Source organism: Monomorium pharaonis, chromosome 1, assembly GCF_013373865.1.
Source record: "Monomorium pharaonis isolate MP-MQ-018 chromosome 1, ASM1337386v2, whole genome shotgun sequence".
Taxonomy (NCBI): Eukaryota; Metazoa; Arthropoda; class Insecta; order Hymenoptera; family Formicidae; genus Monomorium; species Monomorium pharaonis.
Window position 1 is genome coordinate 23,804,541 of NC_050467.1, and position 24,446 is coordinate 23,828,986.

At 38.4% G+C, this 24,446-nt stretch overlaps 5 protein-coding genes across 11 annotated transcripts; 2 read left to right on the forward strand and 3 right to left on the reverse strand.

The window, feature by feature from the left end:
- Positions 1-128: 128 nt before the first annotated feature.
- On the reverse strand, positions 129-14,350 carry LOC105836606 (phosphoglucomutase). 3 transcript variants are annotated; one of them, XR_001139082.3, is made up of 8 exons: positions 7,150-7,625; positions 6,021-6,459; positions 5,719-5,921; positions 5,430-5,631; positions 5,163-5,355; positions 4,404-4,587; positions 1,771-4,330; positions 129-1,136 (listed from the first exon to the last, which is right to left on the reverse strand). XR_001139082.3 is itself a non-coding variant. In XM_012680768.3 (8 exons), exons 2-8 carry the CDS (start codon positions 7,420-7,422, stop codon positions 4,106-4,108), a joined length of 1,719 nt encoding a protein of 572 aa, XP_012536222.1. In that variant the 5' UTR covers positions 7,423-7,454; positions 14,047-14,350; the 3' UTR covers positions 129-4,105. The 3 variants fall into 3 exon arrangements, 2 of the variants coding, with proteins under 2 accessions (XP_012536222.1, XP_012536221.1); XM_012680768.3 differs by adding an exon at positions 14,047-14,350 and having other exon boundaries at positions 129-4,330; positions 7,150-7,454; XM_012680767.3 differs by having other exon boundaries at positions 129-4,330.
- LOC105836605 (sodium-coupled neutral amino acid transporter 9 homolog) lies at positions 7,744-18,924 on the forward strand. Of its 5 annotated transcripts, none has more exons than XM_012680764.3 (11): positions 7,744-7,879; positions 10,637-10,819; positions 11,177-11,342; positions 11,605-11,735; positions 16,005-16,162; positions 16,236-16,400; positions 16,475-16,531; positions 16,673-16,849; positions 17,363-17,565; positions 17,653-17,757; positions 18,081-18,924. In XM_012680764.3, the coding sequence occupies exons 1-11, from the start codon at positions 7,869-7,871 to the stop codon at positions 18,489-18,491; spliced, it is 1,767 nt and encodes a 588-aa protein (XP_012536218.1). In that variant the 5' UTR covers positions 7,744-7,868; the 3' UTR covers positions 18,492-18,924. The 5 variants fall into 5 exon arrangements, with proteins under 5 accessions (XP_012536218.1, XP_028048077.1, XP_012536217.1 ...); XM_028192276.2 differs by lacking the exon at positions 7,744-7,879 and adding an exon at positions 9,736-9,770; XM_012680765.3 differs by lacking the exon at positions 7,744-7,879 and adding an exon at positions 9,902-10,039.
- Positions 18,835-20,656, reverse strand: LOC105836609 (ATP synthase subunit C lysine N-methyltransferase). The gene is made up of 4 exons (XM_012680772.2): positions 20,154-20,656; positions 19,884-20,059; positions 19,569-19,757; positions 18,835-19,158 (listed from the first exon to the last, which is right to left on the reverse strand). Exons 1-4 carry the CDS (start codon positions 20,215-20,217, stop codon positions 19,006-19,008), a joined length of 582 nt encoding a protein of 193 aa, XP_012536226.1. The 5' UTR covers positions 20,218-20,656; the 3' UTR covers positions 18,835-19,005.
- On the forward strand, positions 20,655-22,562 carry LOC105836608 (ribulose-phosphate 3-epimerase). Its single transcript, XM_012680771.3, has 4 exons — positions 20,655-20,891; positions 21,408-21,515; positions 21,591-21,812; positions 22,311-22,562. The coding sequence occupies exons 1-4, from the start codon at positions 20,655-20,657 to the stop codon at positions 22,428-22,430; spliced, it is 687 nt and encodes a 228-aa protein (XP_012536225.1). The 3' UTR covers positions 22,431-22,562.
- Positions 22,382-24,437, reverse strand: LOC105836607 (putative methyltransferase C9orf114 homolog). The gene has a single exon (XM_012680770.3). It carries the CDS (start codon positions 23,743-23,745, stop codon positions 22,615-22,617), a length of 1,131 nt encoding a protein of 376 aa, XP_012536224.1. The 5' UTR covers positions 23,746-24,437; the 3' UTR covers positions 22,382-22,614.
- Between the last annotated feature and the right edge of the window lie 9 nt (positions 24,438-24,446).

The window sequence follows — 24,446 nt, forward strand, 5'->3', positions numbered from 1 at the left end:
CAGCACTGTCTTTGCTCATAAGATTTTATTTTTTAATACTATTATATGGATAAGAGGTTTTTGCTTTTTCATAACATCGGGATACAAATATATATGGTGTTATCTCGAAATAATGAAATACACATAGATTCGTTGTAATGAGATAAAGTTTATTAAAAGTTGGGCTAGTCGTCACCACTTTAGATTGTATGAGAGTTGCTTGAACATAATAATCGCTTAAAAATAAATCACATGAAGAACGTAATATACAGGATTTTACTATTTCGATTTAACATGAATGCGACACATTCGATTTTTATAATTGGATATTGCAAACGGTTTATCAAATTCTATATATCAGTATTTTTTATATAATAATTGAGATTCATATAATAAAAACCGATCGCACAATTAGAAATTTATAGAGTAGCTCAATTTTATTATTTAGTTTTATTTTGGTGTTTGGACTCTACAAAAATTTGAGAATCAGAATGGTCGCATCTGGTGCTAGTCGGCAAAAAAGAAAATAATATGCATCTTTAGACAATTCACTGACACTAAAAGATTCGATTAATTGACAAATACATATTTCGAAACATACACGAATGCCTCGTCACAATCAGCATGGAGCGCGACGAAGAAAAACAATGAAGTAGCGATGAATCATACCACGTGCATTCCGAGCAGCCACTCATTCATATACTTATAATGATAATTAGTATTTATTATGATTATGATACAAATGTTACATGTTAATATCTTTATAGTAATCGGCAGTCTCTGTGCTGGTCTCTGTGACATCGCCGCCGCGTTAAATAATCTTTATTACGTTCTAGAGAACACTCGGAGTACCTCGCTTTCTTCTCTCTCTTCTCATCACTCCCTCGTTCCTTCTATAGAACGTAATTAACAGATCGAACGGGGGCATGTGTCGGCTCAGGTCCCTAAGTATCTCCTCCTCCTCCTCCTCCTCCGTCTCCTCCTTCACCAACTATTTACATAATTGCCTTGCGAAATCTCTCCGTAACACGCTGCATTTATTCACGGAAGGAAGAAAAAAAAACGTTTACTCGTTGCTTTTGTCCCGGATTCTTATCTATCCCCGCGATGTATCTCCCCAACACCGACGCCTCGGTGAAATTTCTTATTCAATTCATCTAGAAATGAAACGTGGTGGTGAGTCGTGATACCGCGCGTTTTTTTCCGTAGTTATGAACGCGCTTGCGTGATTACTTCCGATAAAGACTTGTAATGAAATATTGTACAAAAGAAAGCAGTAAAGACGAAGCAAAAAGAAACGAAAGAGAAACAAGTAATATAATACATTTGCGCGGCTGTTACTAATTATCGACAGAGTCGAGACATCCACTACGACATTTGCGAGATAACAATAACGTGCCTCTCTCGTACCTATCGAACGTGTTTTACATTACTATCTATTGTTCACTTTTGCTTACGTGGAGATATACTGTTACATATAGAATTTCGCATCATACTGACTATTCACGACTTTGTTCCCTCCTCCGAAAGAAATTCAATTCTTTCTTTTTCTGGATCATCTTACTGTTCTTTGTACAAGTTCGTTAACGTATTCTATTCTATCGATTAATTTTAACGAGATACTCAGTGAATTACATTATCTGTAAATGTTGACTTCGAAACAAACGTATCGCGCAACAAAATGCAGACGTAATGGCTTTCTGTAACAATTTTATCATTTCATGTTAACAACTTGTATGAAGACTTTATAAGACGCTGAGTATCGCGCTAAACTCGAATTTGCAAACCTACATCGCTATATCTGAGGTCGCCCAAATTCTGAGAAATTGACAAGGTCCTGTCCCATCCACTGGCTATTTCTCAGGTTTTGGTGAGTTCACCAATTTAAGCATCCATGCTTCTTTCGATATTCGAATATCAGAACTGAACGCTATTTAGAAAAGACAAAATAATAAAGTATACTTTTTGAAGAAAAATCGCATGATTGAGGAATGACATAAGAAGAATAAGTAAAAAACAACTTGGAAAAATTGTATGCATTTGACCGTGGTTTGCAGCAGCGAAGGGAATTGTGAATCACAATGAAATGGTCAGCTTTGTGTGCGGTATTGATGAACGTACGAAAGTTTCAGAGAAAGACAAATGGATGACTGCTTCAATGTGTGGAAAAGAAAGATTCTTACAGTTGTACACTACTATCTACAAAAACTTTAATGTTTTTTACTTTAATATTCTCTTCATATTATGCTCGTGTTGCAATAAATAGTATAAATTTTACATAGGCAGTTTTTATGTATGCTACTGTACAAGACGAAGTGCAAAAAGACTAACACCTTTCCCACTCCAATTTATCGATATAAATAAATCTACAGCGTTAGACTCAAATATAATTTTCGTATTACAATCTGACACCGAGAAAAAAAATTCTGAATATGTCATTAGAATTTGAAAGTAGCGTCACACCATCATCCATTACAGATTGCAGTGACGTTTTTCTTTCAGATGACTTAATTTATTAATAAAATGTTTACTTAATAAAGCAGAATAAATTAAAGCTGCTTATTATATTATTCATTACGCTATATTCAATTCACCAGGGCCAGTCATTCCATCCTCTGGTAAAAAATGTAGCAATTTATTTGACAAATCTCTTATACCTGTTTAAATCATAGCATCAGCTACAATGCAGAGTGATAAGATCAGTTTAGTGAACGTTGGAAAGACTGGTCCTTCGAGACAATATCAAATTTACGCTTTTGTTAATCCTCCAATATTATGCTATCTGATATTGAGTTCCAGTCTTTGTGCCCTTGACATATTGCAGTTAATAAAATTATCATTAGTGACTAAATAATTTTCTTCTTACATTATATCATTCTGATTGCGTTAAAACTTTAAATGTGTCAATTAAATTAATTTACCTGGAATATTAAAAAAGTGTTAGATAGCATTTTCACTGTAAAAGTCTGTAAAATTCATGGATGAAAATGAATGGAAATTTAGAACGAATATCAAATGTGAGTCGCGGATAGACATAAGCTTTGGAAGATTGACAATGTTACCCATTTTGCCCATTCAAAATCGTGATTTTTACAAATTATATTTTTACATACCGGAATGCACGTGGTGATATTCATTACGTATCACTGCAGATTTGGCAAATATAAATGTACGATAAATAACGAAAGCTTCTTATCGACTTTAGTGCCAGCTATTTGTAAAAAGACGCACATATCTTATCGCCGTAACGTATAATAAATATTTAGATATGATTGTTAATGACGGCTAAGTACAAGATGTTTTTTTTTGCACTTTATATCTTTCGGGGTATATTTACCGGATACAATAAATTGTGTTTTTTTTTTCAATTATATTTCAATTATATGCTGTGGCAACGAGTTGATAGATTATTGCATATCAACAATATCATTGTTATAACATAATGTTACGTCACGAAATATTTTTCCAAAGATTTTCTAGCACGAGTAGAATGTCTACATGTACCAGATCTATATTTTAATACACAATAAGCACAATTTTTAATGCTTATTAAACTCATGTAAATATATGAGCAATATACATATAAATAATCAAATTTCCATCAAATAATTAGAGATGATTACAAAGTAGTCATCTCTCTTAATGCTCGAAAGAGACAATACCAATTTTCTTCTACACTAAAAAATTGAAGATTTAAGTAAGATTTAAATCGTATCCTTTTACATTTAACTTGAAATGCAGAAATGTAAGAAGGATTCAAGCAATAACATCTACGTTAAATATCTAGGTAGAGATCCTAGTAGATTCTAAAACATTTTTTTTTACAATCGCTATTCGGATATGCATATTGAATAGTTCTCGTCCAATACGCACAGTATGTATATCATACGGATGGAATCGTAAAACGGTAACAGTTTATAAAAATGGAAAATTCCTTCATAAGTAACGATTATTATGCTATTGCTTCGTGATTTTGATAATGAAATCGGACAAACCTCTGACGATCCAAATAAATTTATACCACCAACTTTCACTTTATAAACCTCTTTGAATAAATGAGATAAGGTTGAATGAGAGATAAGGGAGCCCCGTGACGGAAGAGCGCGCGAACGTAACGAGCAAACTCTTATGTAATCACAGTAGGCGCATCGCGGCCGGTGTGTTGACGAAGATCGCTTAATTCTAATGCGATATTAATTAAAGGTTTCAAGACCAGTTGTGCGTCTTTCTCGAAAGTATCCGGATCATTCTCGTAACTATCGATATACATACGGATAGTGGCACCAGAACTTCCCGTTCCGGATAAGCGGAATATTATGCGGGAACCATCCGCAAACAATATTCGCAATCCCTAATGCACAAAATGTGTTGTAATTAACTTGAAGATACAAAATTATTAATATTAATGCAATCGTAGAACATACCTGTTTCGTAGCTTTGCTACCATCGACAGGATCCGTATAGGAATAATTATCTGCCTGCTTAACAATATACTCTTTACCTTCGCACTGCAGTTTTCTGCCGATAAAACCTGGCTTCTGAATCAGGGCTTCGATGCTCTGCATCATTTTATCCGCGCTCGCAGAGTCGCAATTTTCATAATCGTACCTATAATCAGTATCCGAAAATTTGAAAATCTATGTAGAATTGAAAAATACTTGAAATCAGAATATTTACTTAAAATTTCATAAAAGAAACGAGAATTCGCAGGTTTTGAGATTCTTTGAATTTTGAATATTAAATTTAAAAAAATATTAGAAAGAAATAATATCAACTGAACGTAACGCATGACATATAATGATCTGTCTGCAATATGCGGTTTTAGGTCACCGAAAGTACAGAAACATAATCAAACACATAACACTAATTTAGAATAATGTTTTCTGTTTTCAGTCATTTTTTTTACAAAAATTTACTAGTCTTAACAAAGAATGTAAATAAAGGTATGTAGATGTGCCATATTTATTGCTAATCGATTTTCCATTATTAAAAAATGAGAGATAGAAGTTTAAAGTAAAATTTAAAAAATTTTCTTGATCAATAAATTCATGTAAAAATCGCTGATATTTAAGGATAAAAAAATTAATTCTAAAAAAATTTCAAGCTTTCCTTATTTTTCCTGACAATAAATACGCTATATTTAAATGTGTTCAAAGATAACAGAGGAGTATATGTGTATATACCTAGTAAAGAAATTTCTTCCATAAACCTTCCAATGATCCAATAAAATGTGTTCCACGGATTTTCCTAGTTTTGCGATTACATTGAGCCATGCTAAGCATGCCCATATTCCATCTTTCTCGCGAATATGATCGGAACCGGTGCCGAAACTTTCCTCTCCGCATAGCGACAGATCTCCAGCATCCATTAGGTTTCCTATAAAAATTATGTTAAAATATTATAAACTTTATATGATTCTTAACTCTCGTGAGATAAAAATTTTGTCGTACCAAAGTACTTCCATCCAGTAGGAACTTCGAAGAACTTTACTCCGTCTTTAGCGGCAACTCTATCAACAGCCGCAGCCGTTGGCATTGATCTAGCATATCCTTTAACGCCAGTCTTTTGGAAATACGGAATTAATTTTAGATTAGCAGCCAACACTGCTAAGGAATCGGAAGGAGTTACGAAAAAAGCTTTCTTGCCTAAGATCTGTAAATGCAAATAAAATTCAGTGAGATTATTTCTTCTAATTCAAGATTAACTTGAATTACTTTTTTTTAAATGAGTTTTACTCACCATATTTCTATCTCCGTCTCCATCAAAAGCTGCACCAAAGTCATACGGCCCCTCCTTCATAGCATTCACTAAATCTTTGGCATAAGTTAAATTTGGATCGGGGTGTAAACCACCGAAATTTTCTAACGGCTTTATATTTACTAAACTAGTGTCATCGACGCCTAATTCGGTGCTAAATATTCGCTTTACATACGGCCCCGTAACTGAAAATTATCAAGAGCCCCTATTACGACGACATATTACGGATAATAAAAACAGATGCCAAATAAATTATCTAGTAATAACATTATGCAATGACTAACCTCCATTCATTGAATTGATGAGAACCTTAAACGCTGGTCTATCTGCGCTACCTTGCAACAATTTCCTGATACTCACAAAATCGAAAATCTCTTTCATGAGTTCCACGTAATCGTTCACAGAATCAATTATATCGACAGTAAACGGTTTATCATTCACCAGGACAGTGACACTCTGCACCTTGTCAATATCTATGCTAACCTCGGGAATAATTTTATAATGCTGCAGCGTTTTGGTGATCTCATGAATTTTATCCGTTACATTGTCTGGAGCAGGGCCGCCGTTGGAGCAATTAAATTTAATGCCGAAATCGGCATCAGGACCACCAGGATTGTGCGACGCAGTTAAGACAATCCCACCTTGCGTTCCATACTTTCGTATTATAGTTGATACTGCTGGCGTTGAGAGAATGCCATGTTGACCAACTATTAACTTGTTTACCTAAAAAATGGTACATAACACAATTACAATTTGGAATATATCTATTAGATGTCTATATATCATAATCTCCCTTACAGCTATCTATAAATGATCTTTTACAAGAAAATTATTCACATTATATCACTTCTCTAAATAAAATCCTCATGTATTACAAAAAATCATAGACTTGTACGTTTTCTGACATAAATCTCAAGTTTGCTAAATCTGTCAAGTGTGTAATAATTGCTGTTACCAATCATGTAGTATTTTTTAGTGATTATTCACATTGACTATAGTAACTGTTCCAATTATTGTCATTTTAAGCACATGGTGTCAGTTGATGCTTTTACAGTTCTTTAAATATGTAATAAACATTCTTTTTCATAATTGTTCAAGTAAAAACTTTAGTATACTCAAAAGCAACAAAGTGAAAAATGATCAGTTATTTAAATATAATAAAAAAAAAAAAGATATGAGTCTATTACTAGTCTTGCCAGTTCTGAATACTCCAATATCTAAAATTGTCATTTTACTGCCAAGCATTTACTTATATTTACATGACAGTTTCAATGTAACATTAATACATTTTTAATACACAGCGTATTTCTTATTCTAATACTATATAATAGACGAAATAATTGGAACAATTACTCCATTTTTCAGTGTGCAGTCGAGATGTCAATCTATGGTACGACAGATCATCAGTCTTACCCCATTTGCCGCGGCGATTCGGATGATCTTCGACACCGCCTCCCTTCCGTAGAACCGTCCGTCACCGCCGACGACGAGGGTGCAGCCGAGACCCTTGGTCACCAGGTCGTCAGCCAGGGCTTGCAGTATCGCCTGCACGAAGTTCTCCGTGTAGTGCTCCTGTTGAAAGACCTTGACGGCCTTCCGCAGGCCCGAGGTGCCCGGCTTCTGACCCTCATATACCCGGGTGTTGACCGTCAGGCTCGTCACCGGTGATTCCAGCGTCGTGGTCATGCTGCTTGCACGTTGATTCCGCGGTGGGCGCGCTGCAACCGACAGGGAGGGGAGGAAACGATGAGACGACGAGGAATGGAGATTAAGGTTAATCCTTAATTGGACGTAACCGGTAAGAAGATAGGCCGAACGGTGACCAGGCACTCGCGACAGTTGCCCGATAACTGTTGGCGAGCCGAACTTTGCCTGTCAATGACACGCAAGGGCACGGGGCCCCCGGTCGCCGCCATCTTGGAAGATCGCGCGCGCCAGCTGTAGCGGCAATGGCGGCGTCTCGCGCGCACGTGCACGCCACAAGATCACATGGGTTAGTCGACGGAGCTGTCGTTGACACTTCGACCACCATCGATCGCACTCCGGCGTCTTGTAGGGAGGAAAGGGACCGATGTGATTTAGGCAACTAAATATCAATATTCATAAGTAACTTCGTTTTTTCTCTCACCACAATGTTACAAAGGTAATTTAAATGATAATTTACTATTTTCGTGTAATTTTAGATAATTAACTTTAATTGTAATATATATATAATATGTATATATAAAATTTGTGGTCGCTATTTGTAAAAACTTTAATTTTATAAACTCAACATTTACTAAGAAAGAAAAAGGTCGCCTCTTTTTCTATGACTGATTTTAAATGAAAAATGATCCTTTTTCGAATGATAAAATTATAATTAATAATTCTGTTTAAAAGATACGATCGATAGAATAATTAAAATAAGAAAGAATCTAATTCTATCGTGTTTTTGGTTTATAAATATTAGATTTATTATCTTTAAAGAAAGGAAGAAACGACATTACAGGTCGAACACACAAGAAATACAAATAATGCAAACAACGAACATCTGTAATACATATTAAAAGATAAATAAATAAGTAAAAACTAAAACAATTTTTAATTTGTCTACAAATGCAGAAAAAGTTGCGACTTTTTATTTTTAATCTATAGTTTTATTCTTTTGAAACCAACTCGACATGGAAAGCGTTTCTTATTTTAAATTGTTTTTCATTTATATGATACATATTCTAGAAATATTTTTGAAAAGAGTCTCGTCGAAAAGAATACTCGTCGATTAGTCCTGCGTTTTTTCGAGTTGTACTCTAATTTTCCTAGCTTTGATATCGAATTTACATAAAACAGCAGGCGCTTCCCGAGCTGACGAACAGGCAGAGTGAGAAGCGAGGGTGAACGTTTTCGCATAACGGCATAACTATACGTAATACAGATAACAAGTTTCGTAGATAAATGACGTGTGGATTAACAACGCGGAAGCTAGAATGGGAAGATAGAAATAGATGCATGACAAGTTTTTCTGATCTGGAAATACATCGCGTGAACCATGGGATTTACTATCGCGTTCGATAAACGAGAAAGAAAGAGCTAGAGAATGGTTTGCGTGACAGCTCGCTGCTTCAAGCCATTTAGAAGTCAATAAAAGTAAAAAAAAAGAACAAAAAAAAACAAAAATCACGAATTCAATTCGCATGTTTGACGTCAGCATCGCTTCGAATTAAGATAACGAGTGTACGGAGCACTTGTCTCCGGCGTCTTACGTATACGCGCCGTTGAGAGATAAGTGGATAGGGTCGCGAGTTCGACGTTGTGAAGTGCTAATGATATAAAAAGGAAGATCACGTCAACCGCTGCAGGGACAGGGAAAAGCCGAACGTGTTTCGCGAGCGCTGTTAAAAGAGAGAAAAAAAAAACCACCGGGAAGATTTTTCGTCAATCTCTTACGGCAAAGATCTCCCTTCCTGCCCTTCCCCGGTTCTCTCCGGGAAACGGCGGGAATTCCTCGCGGCAAAAACGCGGCTGCGAACGATCGAAACGAAAAATTAATTATTACCCGCGGGATTATTTCACACAAACACGCCGCGCGAGAATCATCTCGCGAGCGCGCAATTAGGCTCGTAAATACTCAAACTAATTCGCATTGATAATAACCGAGTAGCACGTGCAGTTGTTTGGCCACCAATTGCTTGGGATACGTCGGGCCAATATTGGGCTAATGAATTACTACGAATTGTCGTGACGATCGATTGGCGACAGTTAATATTTCCGCCCCGGGAAGATCGGCCCTCGCGTGCCGATGATCGATCGAATAAAGGGTGCGGAAAACGACCGGAGAGATTCCGAAGTCGCGGGGCAGCCAAGGAGACGACCGGAGAAAGAGGAGAGAACAGCCGTCCGCGAAAAAGTCACGCGATCGTCGCGACCGATCGGGTCGGCGCGACGACGATTTTTAGCCGCGCGCGCCCGTCCGTCCGCTCGACGAATGCGCGCGATCGCGAGCGAGTTGAAAAACGGCGCGGCTGGAGGGAGACGCATATGCGTGTGTTAAGTCAAGGGTACCGCCGCCGATACAAAGTCCGCGAGTTTATAAAACGGGAACGTACCTACGGCCCAAACCCAGTTTTCCCAGACGAAGACGCGCGATCGATCAGCAGCAGCCGCGTCCCGCGGGAGAGCGAGGCGGTTTTTTTTTTTTTTCTTTCGATCAACCAACCCCCCACGGATCGACGATCCTGCACGTCACCACGCGGGAGAGATCATCATCAGGTCGCGATCGATCGCGTTAGAGGGGACGGTGAAAAAAAGAAAGACGACGAGGAAGATAGTGAGTTGAAAATTCTTTCAGTTTCACGCGGCCGCGGGTGGCACGCTGATACGCCGCGCGGATTATCGTGCAGCCGAAACACTCGCGCTCGCCGATAACTTTTCGCACGATCTCCGGCGCCTGGGTAATCTGGACCGGTTAATTTGGGCCGAGAAAAGATACATTTATCGTCTCGAGATAAGATTCCGCGGGAATTCGCGCAAAAGAGGCAGTTATTGAATTTTACTATCTGGCGCTCGCACCTCGCGGGGTGATATACGCGCTAGTTGCCACACTTTTAATAAATTTTTTATGTCAAAAAGGAGAAAGAAAAGGAGAGGGGAAAGAAGAAGAAAAAAAGACGAAGGCGGTGACGCCGCGCGCGAGAAGAAAAGAAATCTCGTCGCGCCGCGCGACTGTATATAGTTTCATGCGGGCCGTAGATCGTTCGTCGTTTTAGTCTCGCGGTTACCGAAAAGTGATCGTTCATTTTCTCGTGTCTCTTCTGCCGCTCTCGAGAGAAGCCGCGCCGATGCATTCGAGCGGGCGTCAAGGTGTCGAACGGAAAGAGAGACATTCCCCGTATTACAACGATCTCTTCTTTTTTCTCTTTGTCAGCTTCAGAGACATTATGTTTAAGTCCCGTGTTTACCCAGGCAGCGACTCCTCGCTGACACCTGACAGCGGATCCGAGAGCACGCCGTTACTCTCCTCGGAATCGTGCACGAGCCCGGAGCCGGCGATATTCGGCGATTCGGAAACGAGCGACTTAGATCCAAGTCCGATTCACTGCTCTTACATGTAATGACATAGATATAAATTTTAATTTGATCATTAATTAATTTTTTTACTTGATAAAACTCAGAGCAATCATGGATATATAATGTTAATAATAGCTGTTTTCCAGCTAAGTACACAGACGACACAGTGTACACACTGTGTTCACTAGTGTGAGTGAGACACACTGATATGTTCCTTTTCACACTAATGGACACAGTGTTACACTGTGTCGTCAGTGTACTCAGGTGGAAACAGCCAATGAATTTAATGAGCACTGATATAAAAGATGCGTTTTAATCGTATTTCTATTGCTTAGAGAAATCTGGACGCGTCATCTAGATACGACATCTCTTATATATTTTCTCTTGTCCTATCTAGATACGGAAGCGTAGACAGCGCTAGCTTCAAAACGATCCTAACTGTACCGAACAAGTCATTCTCATCGACGTGCGGCAGTGAACTATTCGTTTCCACAATGGTGACTTCACCTTGCATAGTGAATCTCGATCACGAAAAAAATTACCAGCCGCGCAGCGTCGATTTGGTAAGAATAATAAGAGTACTGTGTGTTAATTTCTTTTTTAGTGTTCCCTTTTCCAACGAAACCTAGATTGTGAAAATCAGTTAGACTAATTTTAGCCTGAAAAAAAAAATAGTTCATAAATATTAGAACTGCTGAACCTTAACAAAAACTTTATTTATCACGATAATAAATTCGTGTGTAACGTGTACAAAAAATATGAATATAAATTTGTCCGGATTTGATCGGTAAATATGCAATACTAAATTTATCTTCCTATTGCCAGATAATAACGAACGAAGGTTCCAACGCGAAGACGAAAATGTACGACCATAAGCCTGGACCCCTGGAATTTCCACCCGATATCACGCAGACTCCCTGCAAGGATGACAAGAAGCAGAACTCGCTGGTCACCATGTGAGTGTTTGAAAAGATCTCTAATAGGAAAGTGGACGTAATATGGTAACGCACGTGGCGGAACAACGGGTTTATAATTACATTTACATGAGTAATGCGCTCTTAATGGACGGTCACTTAATCAATGAGTTCGCCGATCGATACCCTTTTCTAGGTTTGCCCTAAATACTTATCCATCCTTGTCTAAACCGAGCAGAGATACCGCACATTTAATAGCCGATAAATTCAACAGATTACGGAAGAATCTATAGAATTTTGTCTACCTTTTGTGCGTCTCCCTTCTCTCCTCCTCCCTCTCAGATTAAGATATCTGAATCGTAATCGAACTTGAAATCATCGGTGCGTCTTATTTTATCGTAACATTAATTACTTTATCAGTGACATGCATTTCCCAATTTTAATGTACACACTGAGAAGAAAAAGTCCAAAAATAGTCGGGAACAAATGTTACTTGCGATGTTTCCTCTCGGAAATATTTATTTTCCTCATAAAAATGTAATACTGGCCAGTACCAAATTGGCCAATAATTTTTACTTATTCTGTATATTACAAGTACTAACAAGTCTTAAAACAACTATTAGTACTTAAACAACTATTAAATACTAAGCAATTTAATACTGTTTAGTATTTTTTTTTATAATGGTTTGGTTACAAAAATATTCAGTTGTGATGACGGAAGATATATTTCTGTGCAATATATCTCATTTTTAATTATCAATTAACTGGTTAGGAATAAAATTTTATTTCGTCGTACACACTGAAAAAAAAATAATAAAATATGTAGTTGTGGGCTGCCAACACTACAGATATACTCAATACAATACTTAATAATAATATATGCTATTGCAGTATCAACATTGTACTTGCATTAACAGCAAATATTATTGTATTGAGTATTTTATATAGTTGGCAGCCCGCAATTACATATGTTATTGGCTATATTACTTTTTTTCTGTGTACATTAGAAATAAAGGATTTAGTTCAGTAAAATAAATTTACATGCCGCGAAAAAATTTTTAAGTAACTTCTCGGTGTTTGCTTCGTTCGTAAACGTTATTTGTTTTAACATATCCCTAATATCATAAATTTCCAAGAAATACATTTCAATGCCAACTCTCGATTATTCTATCGAACATTCAACGATTTAACATCCGTCGGCGGATGCAAGTTTTGCAGTAGCAAAAGTTTCAACGCTCGTTTATTCCCGCGCAGCACGGGGGGAAACATATCTTAATGTGGGGTAACACGGAGCTGGGTGCCTCGACGATTCGAAGGGTTCGCTTCCATCACGTTCTCGGATGCTGCTGCGCGCAAAGGGTTGAGCGGGCTGGGAGAAGGGTTGCAAAGTGAAAAAGCGGGGATCGATGGCGACGCGCTTATCAAGCGCGCCGATGAAATATATCCCGTTTATCGCCGCGTTCGTCAACGACGCGGCGTGTTTTCGCACGTCGCGGCGAAATATATACATTTGTTACGACGGGGTGAATCTCTGATTCGCGTATCACGCGAGACGCATTTATCTTCGTTTATCTCCGCAGATGGCTGATGGCAACCGGCCCGAAACTTGCATCAGCGCATCTTCAATTGATTCTTTCTTCATCATCGCGGCAGATTGATACCCCTCGCGTCGCGTGCTTGCGCGCGCGCGCGGCGTACAGGGGCGAAACGCTAACATTTGCGCACGCAAAAAAAAGAGTGACGAGTTAAGATAAAACGACAGTACGAATAGGCGGCGCGACAATTAACTCGACAGCCCGCGCGCTATCTCGCACTTGGGGGGAGAGGAGGGGGGGGGGGATAAAAAACACAAACGTGACTTCGGACGCGCAGGTTTTTCCTCTCCGACGAGAGAGGGGAGAGAAGTAGCGCGAAATGGGTGTCATCCCTCTCCGCGACGGGGGATCGAGGGAGAAATGCATCTGTCTCTTCTTTTTATAGCCTTGGAGATAAGGGAGGGATGAGAGTGTCGATCGATGTGTCGTAACGAACTCTATTCTCTCTCTTTCTCTCTCGCCGATCATCGGTTAACGTAAACAAATCGTTCGTCGTTCGCAAAATCGGCGCGAATCAATCGCTCGCGCGCGTCTCCCTTCGATCGAATCAGCGCGCGCGAGCGCGACAGAGGCACCGTGTGTATCCATGTGTATTACCGTACACTCGCACGCACGGACGGACGGACGCACGCACGCACGCACGCGTCTACATGTGACTGATATAACCCATAACCTAAATACGCGTCCGAGACGCGAGCCTGCCTTAATTTTATTAACAGGCGGGGTGCACCGGGGAAACTCGGGCGGGAGGGACTCACCGTCGTGATCGCCGCGAGGACGCGGGCTTCCTCTTCCCCGCGGACATGGTCGCCGTCGTCCTGCATCCTGGCCGTCGATCACACACACACGCGCGCTCGCGCGACTAAATCATCCGCTCCTCTCGTTCCCACGTCTGGGAAACGAGCAAGCGAGCGTGCGAGACGTCGGATGTTTTACCTCGCCGAAGGGGGGACGGTCGCTCGCTTCCGAGACGCGGGAACGAAGGTACACGGTGGTCGCGTCGCGCCGCGCCGCTCCGCTCCGGACACCGTCTCGCGCGGAGCGGAGCGCGTCTAGAGCCGCGCGGCGCGACGGGACGCCTCGAAGGGGTTACCGCTCTGTCTGTTGCCCGGGCAACAGACGACCGCCCCGAAGAGGTGAATGCCCTTAGCCGGCTATCCACCGCCGCCGCCACCGCCGGACGCGCGCACCGGAGCTGCGCGCATCGCGAAACGGCCGCGGTGCGCGGTCATCAGGGATTCTCGGATTCCGGTGCGACGCCGCGCGATTACCCGGAATCGAGATCAGGCTCGGAATTGGAACGTATCTTTCCATTAATTATTGCGTGACGAGATCAGGCTTGGCTCTTGGGATTTTTCCTTTAATCGAGCGACGAGATCGGGCTCGAGATCGCATTATCGGTTTCGATCGGAATTTCTCCTCAGCCTCGCTATCAGCCACTTTTTCGTATGCTATCGTGCGCGATCTCTATAATGAGACTTTTGTTATATAAATTTTTTTATGTTTATATCACGGCGAACTCGAATCTCTCGTCCGGCCTCTTCCGACCGATAAACAGAACAATTAGGTCGGGGAAAGAGATGGGCTCGAAATAGTCACGTAGATCGTGATCTCCGTTAGGTTCTACTACGCTGTAATATAAACTTTACAAAGTCGTAAATCGCGCGTGATACGTAAAATTATATGAAATATATTATACAAAACAGATTCTGCTGAATTTTTATTTCTTCCTTGTATTTATTTATTTCTTCGTTCCGTTTTTTTCCCACGGTATGACCTGTTTTCCTAAAAGAGATAAGAAACACTTGAGGAGAAAGCGATTATAGATTAAAAATAACGCAGTAAAATTAGAAATAAAAAAATGCGACCGACATAATTCATTACGTCCGAGGCATGTTTACAATTGTCTATTAATTTCTGGGAAAATGGACGCTTATTTTTACGGTGGAATTGGGTCTCGGGCCGGCAGATAAACAGAAAAATTAGAGCTAAGGCGAGATAGAAATCGCGTTTGTGAAATCGGCGGTGTTGTTTTTGCCTACGTCCGAAAGTGCGTCTCGTTCGAAGATTACTCCGAAAATACGCGCGGTTATCTCCGCGGTCGCGAAGGTGACGTATATAATTACGCACGATTTTTTCAAGTGGCCTTTACAATGGCGAATCAAGTTCATACGATTCGATAAAAGATATACACGCATTGTCCTTGATCCATATACCCGCGACAGTCTGTACTCACGGGACGTCTGTGATACAACCATGGGATTTGTATTAGATAACTGAACGACAAAGACATGATAATGCGCATTCTGATCCGCAATTGTCGAGCTTACCGAGAGAAGTTAGATATATCATTTTTTACGAGCTCCGACTTCGCGAAGTGTCGATTATCGAAGAAATGTTTGTGCGAGATGTACATACGTAACGTAATGTGCATATTATTCAAGAGAAAATTACTGATAAGCGATGTATAAACAGGATATTCAAACCGCATTTTTATTATAAACGATTACAAGTTCTTCGACGATCTCGATCGCTACTTTCCTTCTTTGATAATCCGCAAATTCGAGAATCAAAATTATGAAAGATATTTAACATAGAATTTCAAATATATTGAATAAATATATATTAAAAATTATATGAAAACAAATCAATACAAATAAAAATATTTAACAAAAGATATTTACTCATAAATATTACTTTAACTTTTATATTTTAGATTTTCCATATGGAACACAATACTGGGCTCATCGTTACTGACGATGCCATGGGGAATTCTGATGGCCGGATTCTTTCCTGGAATTATCATCAACTTGATGATGAGCGGTTTATGCCTCTATACCGCTTACCGTCTCATAGCTGCACACGCATACCATGGTAAAATAAATCTTTTATCACGGAACATCTTTTATCAACGTGCGACGAAATTAATAATGCTACGATTGATTAGGTGGTGGAGCAAATGTGGAAGTCTTGGACTTGTTCCGGATATACCTCGGCAAATGGGCGGAACAAGTCGCCAGGATTTTTAGTATTGCCATACTGCTGGGCTCAACTATAGCTTACTGGATATTAATGGCAAACTTCTTGTATAATAGTGTTAATTTTATTTATGGTAAATATTCTTGTTCTACGAAACGAAATAGAAGCCCTTCCGAACTTATCATGGAACGTATATTTATTTTGCAGATAGCATAACTGGCTGGTCAACGCATCCTGTATCTGAGAATATTACGTATAAAGAAGGTATATACATACATACATACATGCCTACATCATACATACATACATACATACATACATACGTACATACATACGTACATACATATAGAGTTTATTCCTTGAGAATAATGTGTCTTTACTATAGTTTTATCGCTTCGATTACAGTTTTGTGCCCAAAAGAGACCCGAGACAATAACACTATTGTGATCTACGAAAAAACGTTTGATTCATTGGGACCAGCGTGGGATCTGCGTAACACAGTGCCCGTATTTCTGGCCCTATTAATATTTCCTCTCTTAAATTTTAATAGTACGACATTTTTTACGAAGTTTAATTCTCTCGGTGAGTATGTATGTGTTAACACAAGAAAAAAACAATAAAATAAATAAGAGAATAAATTGAAAAGTCAATAACGACCACGCGAATAATATTTATTGATAAAACATTTTAAAAATTGCAAATGTTTCGATTATAATTTGGATCCCTTTTAATACGATAAAAATACAATAAAAAAATTGAGTGTAAAATATTGATTAAATAGCTACGAAATTAATTTAACGTAGTGTAATTATAAGATACGAAGAGAGAAAGTATAAATAGACAAACGATTGTATAGTATAAAAGTTTAAATGCCAAAAGTACAAGTATTAAGTTAACATTTATAATTAACACACTTCTAATTTTTATCGCACTGAATACTCATTTATTTTAGAATGCCTCATTTATTTCATCTTTTGTTCACATACACGTTATTAGCCATTTTTATATTTAATATACTATCCGAGTATTTAGTCTTAATAATCTTATCTTAAAAATCTGCCATTATGAGACATGAGTTTTTAATTTATTTCACAGGAACGATATCAATTATGTATGTGATAGTCTTTGTTGTGATAAAATCAGCATCATGGGGCATCAACATGGACCAAAACGAATGGGCGACGAATTGGGTGATAAAGTCCACGTTTCCGGCACTCACCGGAATGCTGGCAATGTCATTCTTCATTCACAATATTATAGTCAATATAATGCAAAATAATCGTGATCAAGCAAAAAACGTAAGTTACTTTAAGTCATATTTTCTCACTTTATGTGTAGAGAGCTTGCGAAGATTAAATACAAGGAGAAAACGATTTTGTTTTTAGGGAAGAGACTTAACCATAGCATACATCCTCGTTACATTTACTTATATTACCGTTGGAGTAGCGTTTTACATGTGCTTTCCGTTATCTAAATCATGCGTAGAAGATGTAAGTACACATAATATTTTACTACAAAAAACGATAAAATACTTAATATGATTCGATAAATGTAGTATCAATTATTAGTAAATCATTATTTAAGAAAGATTAAAATAATAAGATTTTAAAACAATAAATAGCAAATTTATATTTTTTACATTTAATTTTTATATAGATTTGATTAAATACTTTTTTTTATTACAAAACTTAATTACATTAAATTATTTTCACCTGTTCATTAATTTCAATTTCTGATTTGTTTATTAACTGGCGCAATGATCCTAAGAGCTTTATATGACATGTTTTCTAATTTGAATGTTATTTCACTGCAGAATCTATTGAATAATTTTCAAAAGTGGGATGGCCTAACGATAGGTGTTCGTATACTGCTGCTTTTCCAATTGATGACCGTTTATCCTTTAATCGCGTACATATTGCGTATTCAGTTACTTTCGTGGATATGCAAAGGAACATCCAATAGAGGCTTGGTGCTCTTAATTAATTTCGTATTGATCTCTATATGTATCATTTTCGCGACGTTTGTACCTTACATTGGGACTGTCGTCAGGTATACCGGCGCTTTAAGTGGACTCATCTATGTTTTTACTTTCCCAAATTTACTGCACCTGTCTATTTTGAAAAAGGAAGGAAAGCTAAGTGTGTGCACGATATTATTCCATTTAAGTATACCTATTATTGGAATTTTAAATCTCATTGCTCAGTTCTTTATCGCAACTCGCTGACCGTACGACTAAAATCTTACAGACTGTGCGACTTGCATTTATACGATATTTAGTATTGATTATTTGCGAATGCAGTTGAATGTACATTGCTACGCACTCTAAGAGAATTCCATAGTGTTCGAAAATTACATTAAAGTTTAAGTATAATAGCGATAAAGAAGCGTCAAGCGTCGTTTAAATGCAGTTTATTGCATGTGAAGTAGTCTGTTATAATAACAGGAAATTTTTCACAAGACAAAAAGTGTATTAAAATTTTATGCAACGTAATAGAGATTATTATGTACGTTAAGTCAGCTGTTTTGTAAACGCAATAACATAATTTATTTAATTACGTGACACATTATAACATAGGAAAGATAGATTTATTTTTTTGCTGTGAATATAAAGACCGTTAATACTTTTTGTACTTCAATAAACACACATAGTATTACAATTATTTTTACAAACATGTATTTTTTTGTATTTCCCCCTATAATTTATAATTTATTCAATCTACCTTTTTCTTACTTCAAATTCAGCTTTTAGCTTTTATCTTATAAACCCAAACGGTATCAACTCCATGTCCGATTGTCGTAATAGGATGTGTGTTAGGAAGAGGAAATCTACATGCAATTACAAGGGAATCCTTGTGTAACTCGTTACTGAATTTTTTTTCGATATCATCCATCTGTAAAAAATAACAATTTCTTGATACGCATCTTACTAGGATAAATGTCCCAATTGCTGATGCTTTAAGTAGTTACACAGTTGATATGCTCTCTTATCTTGTAGGTTTTTAAATATATAATAAACATTCTTTTTTCAAGTATAATTTTTTAAATACAAAAAATAAAAGCAACAAGCCCGAAAATTGATTAAATTTAAATATGAGAGAAATAGAAATATAAAATATAAAATAAAAGTAGTCAACTATTACTTTATCACACTTTATATGAATCTTAATTTAACATTAAAATGTTTTTAATACATGACGCTCTCTCATACTTTTTAATACAATAAAAAACAAGCAGTAGTTACCAGGACAGTTATTCTACTTTTTAAAGAATTGTGACAAATTGTGACGAAAGGGGAACATACCATTTGGTCTACACCAAATATAACAACGTTGTCATATTTTCCCAGGTGATGCTTCCAAAGATCCTGTTTGAGAAACGCGGCGTCACCCGACAGACCAATAATCAACGCCTGGAGCCTCGAGTACCACACCAGCCAGGTGTTCAATTCAATACCATAGGCTTTGAAGCCGTGCCTCGCCGCCGCGAGAACCTATTTATAAATTATCTCATTCGCGCGGCCGTCGAAGGAGGAGAGTGGAAAAGTTTGTCCTGTGTTTTGCATTCACGGTGAATTTCCCCACGTCGCGTGACTCTTCGTCACTTATCGTATACTCACAATACGCCCGTCGCCGCTGCCGAGGTCGATCAGGGTGCCACCGGAGCGGCCATTCAACGCTCGAATAACATTTCTAATTTGCTGACGTGTGGCCGGCACATACGGCAAGCATATCTTGCGAAACGCCGGGCTGACGAACGGAAAACAGACGACGCTGATTGCTGTCGCAATTCCTCCTGCGGAGGCACAAAGAAATCAAATGCGGGGGGAAATCAGTTCGTTAAAATCAGCGAGACTACTCATTATTTTAATAAAAACAATACAACGAACCTGTAGCAGCGATAAAAAACAGGCCGATCTTTGACGGTTTTCGTGTCTCGACGGGGAGATCCATATCTTCACGTGCGTCCGATGTCGTAGCTCTTTTACATTGCGAAACGAACGTTTGTTTCAGATTCAGACAGCTAGCTCTATAAAATACCAGACTTGAATCGTAGCTCTATGCTCGAAATTTCATGTCCCAAACAGTCCCCGTATTGTCTCGCATGAGCCCTTCGTTTTTGCTCCTCCACGAATTTCCACGTGCTGGGCAGACGTCGAAGCTAACCCAACCCGAGTCACGTTGGGCAATATAGGTTATCACGCCAGATACGTGAGTCTCTCGTTTACGTAACAGCGTAACACGACATCGTCACGCCGAACGTTTTTATTCTAATCCATGCGCGTGTATAGACTACGAAGCGACGCAGCACGTGTATATTTTTGGGGGGGAGGAAGAGCTTCACTGAAACACTCTCTCGTATATTCGTCGATACATTCCGAAGATACGGCATGGCGAGGAGTCTGAGCGCGAAAATCGGTCCGTCAATCCTGAACGCCGATCTGGCGCAGCTTCACGAGGAGTCGCAAAAGTTGTTAGATAATGGCGCGGATTACCTGCACTTGGACGTGATGGACGGTCACTTTGTGCCGAATCTCTCGTTTGGCCACCCGGTCGTCAAGTGTCTTCGCGGCAAAATAAAAGACGCCTTCTTCGAGACGCACATGATGGTGTCCGCTCCGGAGAAGGTGCGTACTGCAAGTCGCAATTATTTTTTGGAGACAGAATTAGAAATAGAATTTTTAACTATGAATTAAATTCCGGTGAAAATTTATCTCAGCTTATATTTACAAAATTTTTATACAGGTTTCAGAATTTATGCATTAATTTAATTTTATGACTTTTAAATCTTGAATTTTTTATACACAAATTAGAAACAAATTGGAATGTTATTTTTTAAAATAACTGAGAAAATCTATCTTTTGTTAAAACTTTTCATATAATATGAATTCTGAAATATTTTAAGATTTTTATTTTATAATTTCTGAAAATCTTATAAAATGTGAAAAAAAATTTAAAAAATTATGAGATAGACATTTTCAATATTTCTGAAGAGTTCTATTTTATAAAAAATTTCTGAGAAAAATTTTAATCGGGAAATGCCATACAAGTCACATAATCGAAATTAAAATAATTCTGTTGAAACAATTTGGTTGAATTTAATTGAAATATTTATGTTAACTGAAAGGAATAAATAATTACAGTGGATTGAACCCATGGCCGACGCTAGCGTAGATCAGTATACATTCCATGTGGAACCAGTAGAGGATGTTCCTCTAGTTTGCAGAAAAGTGAGGGAAGCGGGAATGAAGGTTGGCACACTTCTAATAAAAATTAATAATTATTAACCGATACATTTTATTGATGAAATCAATTTTAAAAATCAGGTTGGTGTGGCACTCAAGCCAGGAACACCTGTGGATGTGGTGACAGACTATGCAGATCTAGCAGACATGATCCTAGTGATGACTGTAGAGCCTGGTTTCGGTGGGCAGAAGTTTATGGAACCGATGTTGAAGAAAGTAGCGTGGTTAAGGGAGAATTATCCTGAACTGAATATTGAAGTCGACGGCGGAGTTGGACCAGCTACAATTGAAGCTTGCGCAAAGGTATAACTAATCAAAATTACTACAATGCCTGGAAGAAAAAACCAAAAAAGTAATGTTTTTATAAACACATAATTTATTACTAATTCAACAACAATCACTATTATTTTCTACAATAGTCGTCTACTAATTTAATTTTTTCGTTTCTTTCTCAAAGAATTTAATCAGCAACAAAAAATAAGAGAAGAGTGAGAGGATAGAAAGAATTTCCTCATCATATTTGTTCAGATTCATCTTTTTTGATTATATTCCTGGACATTTCTTATAAGCTTTGTAGAAACAAATAATGTTCGAAATGTTTTATCTATATTTTTCAAATAAAAAAACGATTTAACTGGTGAATTAAATGGCTATTATATTATTGAATAAATAAATTATAGCATATTTATATTAATTATAAAAAATGACATTACTTTTTGGTTCCTCTAATACAAAAAATTCTATTAAAAATTGCTGGTGTAAAAAATTATTAATCGTTTACACATTGACATTATTTTTTAGGCTGGCGCTAATATGATTGTATCTGGCACGGCTGTTATAAGTTCTGCCGATCAGGCTAAAGTAATAGCAACTCTTAGAGACACTGTAAATTGTTATTTGGGTCACAATCGTTCAACATAGCAACAACAATTGAGGATACTGTAAATGTACAAAGCATTCCTGCGATAAATTATATAATTTTATATATACGAAAATATATATGTACAAAGATCTGTATTTTTAATACATTGACAATTAAAATTTAAGATGACTTAAAAAAAAAAAAAACTAAAATGTATTTTAGTTATTTCTATCATTCATGCTGCTATTTTTCTAAACTGTTTTTGATGATAATTTCTTTAGCTATTAATTTAGTTCTCAATTCAGCTAAACTCAGGAGAATTGCTTCTTCCGTCCTGATTGTCCGTGATCCCTGCTGTGGGCATGTGTTCACATATTTGTGAAAGACGAGAGATGGATCATCAACGTTTAAATATGGATCTACATCCAGGGCAGCCTCCAATCCTGCGAGACCTCCAAACACTATGAGACAATGGTGATATTCCAAGCTCTTCGTTTCTATTTCGTTGATCGACGTTCCCTTATCGGACGTACCGATCGTCAAGTCGTATCCTCCCTTGTATTGACAGCTCGTCAGCACTTCTGTCAAGTTTTTTGCCAATCTGACAGTGTAACCCCAATAAATACCAGTTTCTGCACGTGGCACGTTAGGTGATACAATGATAGCCTTCAGTTTCTTCCGATTTGGCTGTCCCGCTGGTATTTTTACCGTCACCCTCAGCCCAGGCATTAGTACTTTGTCTACATGGACCTCGTTCAACAGTCCCACATTTACTTGCGAGCCTCTGCCGACCTTTATGGGCTTATTGGTGACTATACCCTCCCGGTATAGACACTCGTCCTCCTGCCTTAGATGATGCGGTGCGTCCAGCGGGTTCAGCACGCCCGCGTACTGCAGGTCTTTGTGAAGCGGAAAGAAATACTTCCTCAGGTACTGCGGACACTCGAGATACTGCAGTATCCTGGCCAGCTGTAGACATCCGGCCCTACCCTCGCCCAGGACGTCGTCCCGTCTGACCTTGCGCTTTTCGTCCTCCGTGACCTCGCCCTTGTCGTCGAACACCACGATTTCGTCCACCTTGTAGATGCACGCGGCGCGCGCGATTTGTCCCGCCAAGTAGGTACGCAGCTCCGGGGACTGCGCGTTTTCGAGGATCGAGCCAGGTACCGCTATGCTTACGGTGCAAATGTTCTTTCGCTCGTTCCTCACATCATCTTCCACTACGTGCTTTTGCGCCTCGTTCTTCGACTCTTTCTCCAGCTCCTCCTTTCTGGCTTTCTTCGCCAATTTCTCTTCCCTCCATTGTTTCCGAAGCTCCTTCCGTTTACGGTTATGCTCTTTCCAATTCTTTAATTCGGGTGTCGCGGCCGACATTACTCTTTCTTCAAATTTTGCACAATCGATGATCCGATTGCAAATTGTAATTCAAGCTATCAAGATAACCTAACCTCAAAATTATGTATAACCAACAAGTGTGCAGTGTGTGCACGTGCACTCCGTGTCGGTAACTTCGATCTTCGCGTGAAGGGAGGTTCACGAGTTTCAAGTATAAACAATGGAAATTTCAAGCAAGGCAAATGAATAAAAAAACTAATTTAATATTGAGTTTACTTAATAAATTTATTATCCATTAAAAAATGAATTGAAATTTAAAACTTAATAAAACTTAGTTTACTAAATTTGTTAAAAATGTGGTTTTATTTATCTTGTAGCAAAAAAAAACGTGAAAAGACTTGATAAAATTGACAAACTTTTGAATGACAGGATGAAGATGTCGTGGAGAACATGGTCGTGGAGGTACATAATCATATCAGAACGTTTTACCATCATGCCAGGCCCCATGCAGTTGCCTACAGTCATCTGGAGTCCTATCAGCATATGTTGGCACGGCGAACAGTTAGTAAAACTCTCGATAGCGAATAAAAATGATTTAATACAATGTCAGAAGCCAATAAGCAACTGTCCCTTGATTCTGCAGCCATCCTCTTGACTGCAGCTGATTGGGGTTCTAATCCTTTAAAAGTCAATGATTGCTAAAAAATTGCTGCTTTGGGATCAAGGTCAAGGTAATAAGA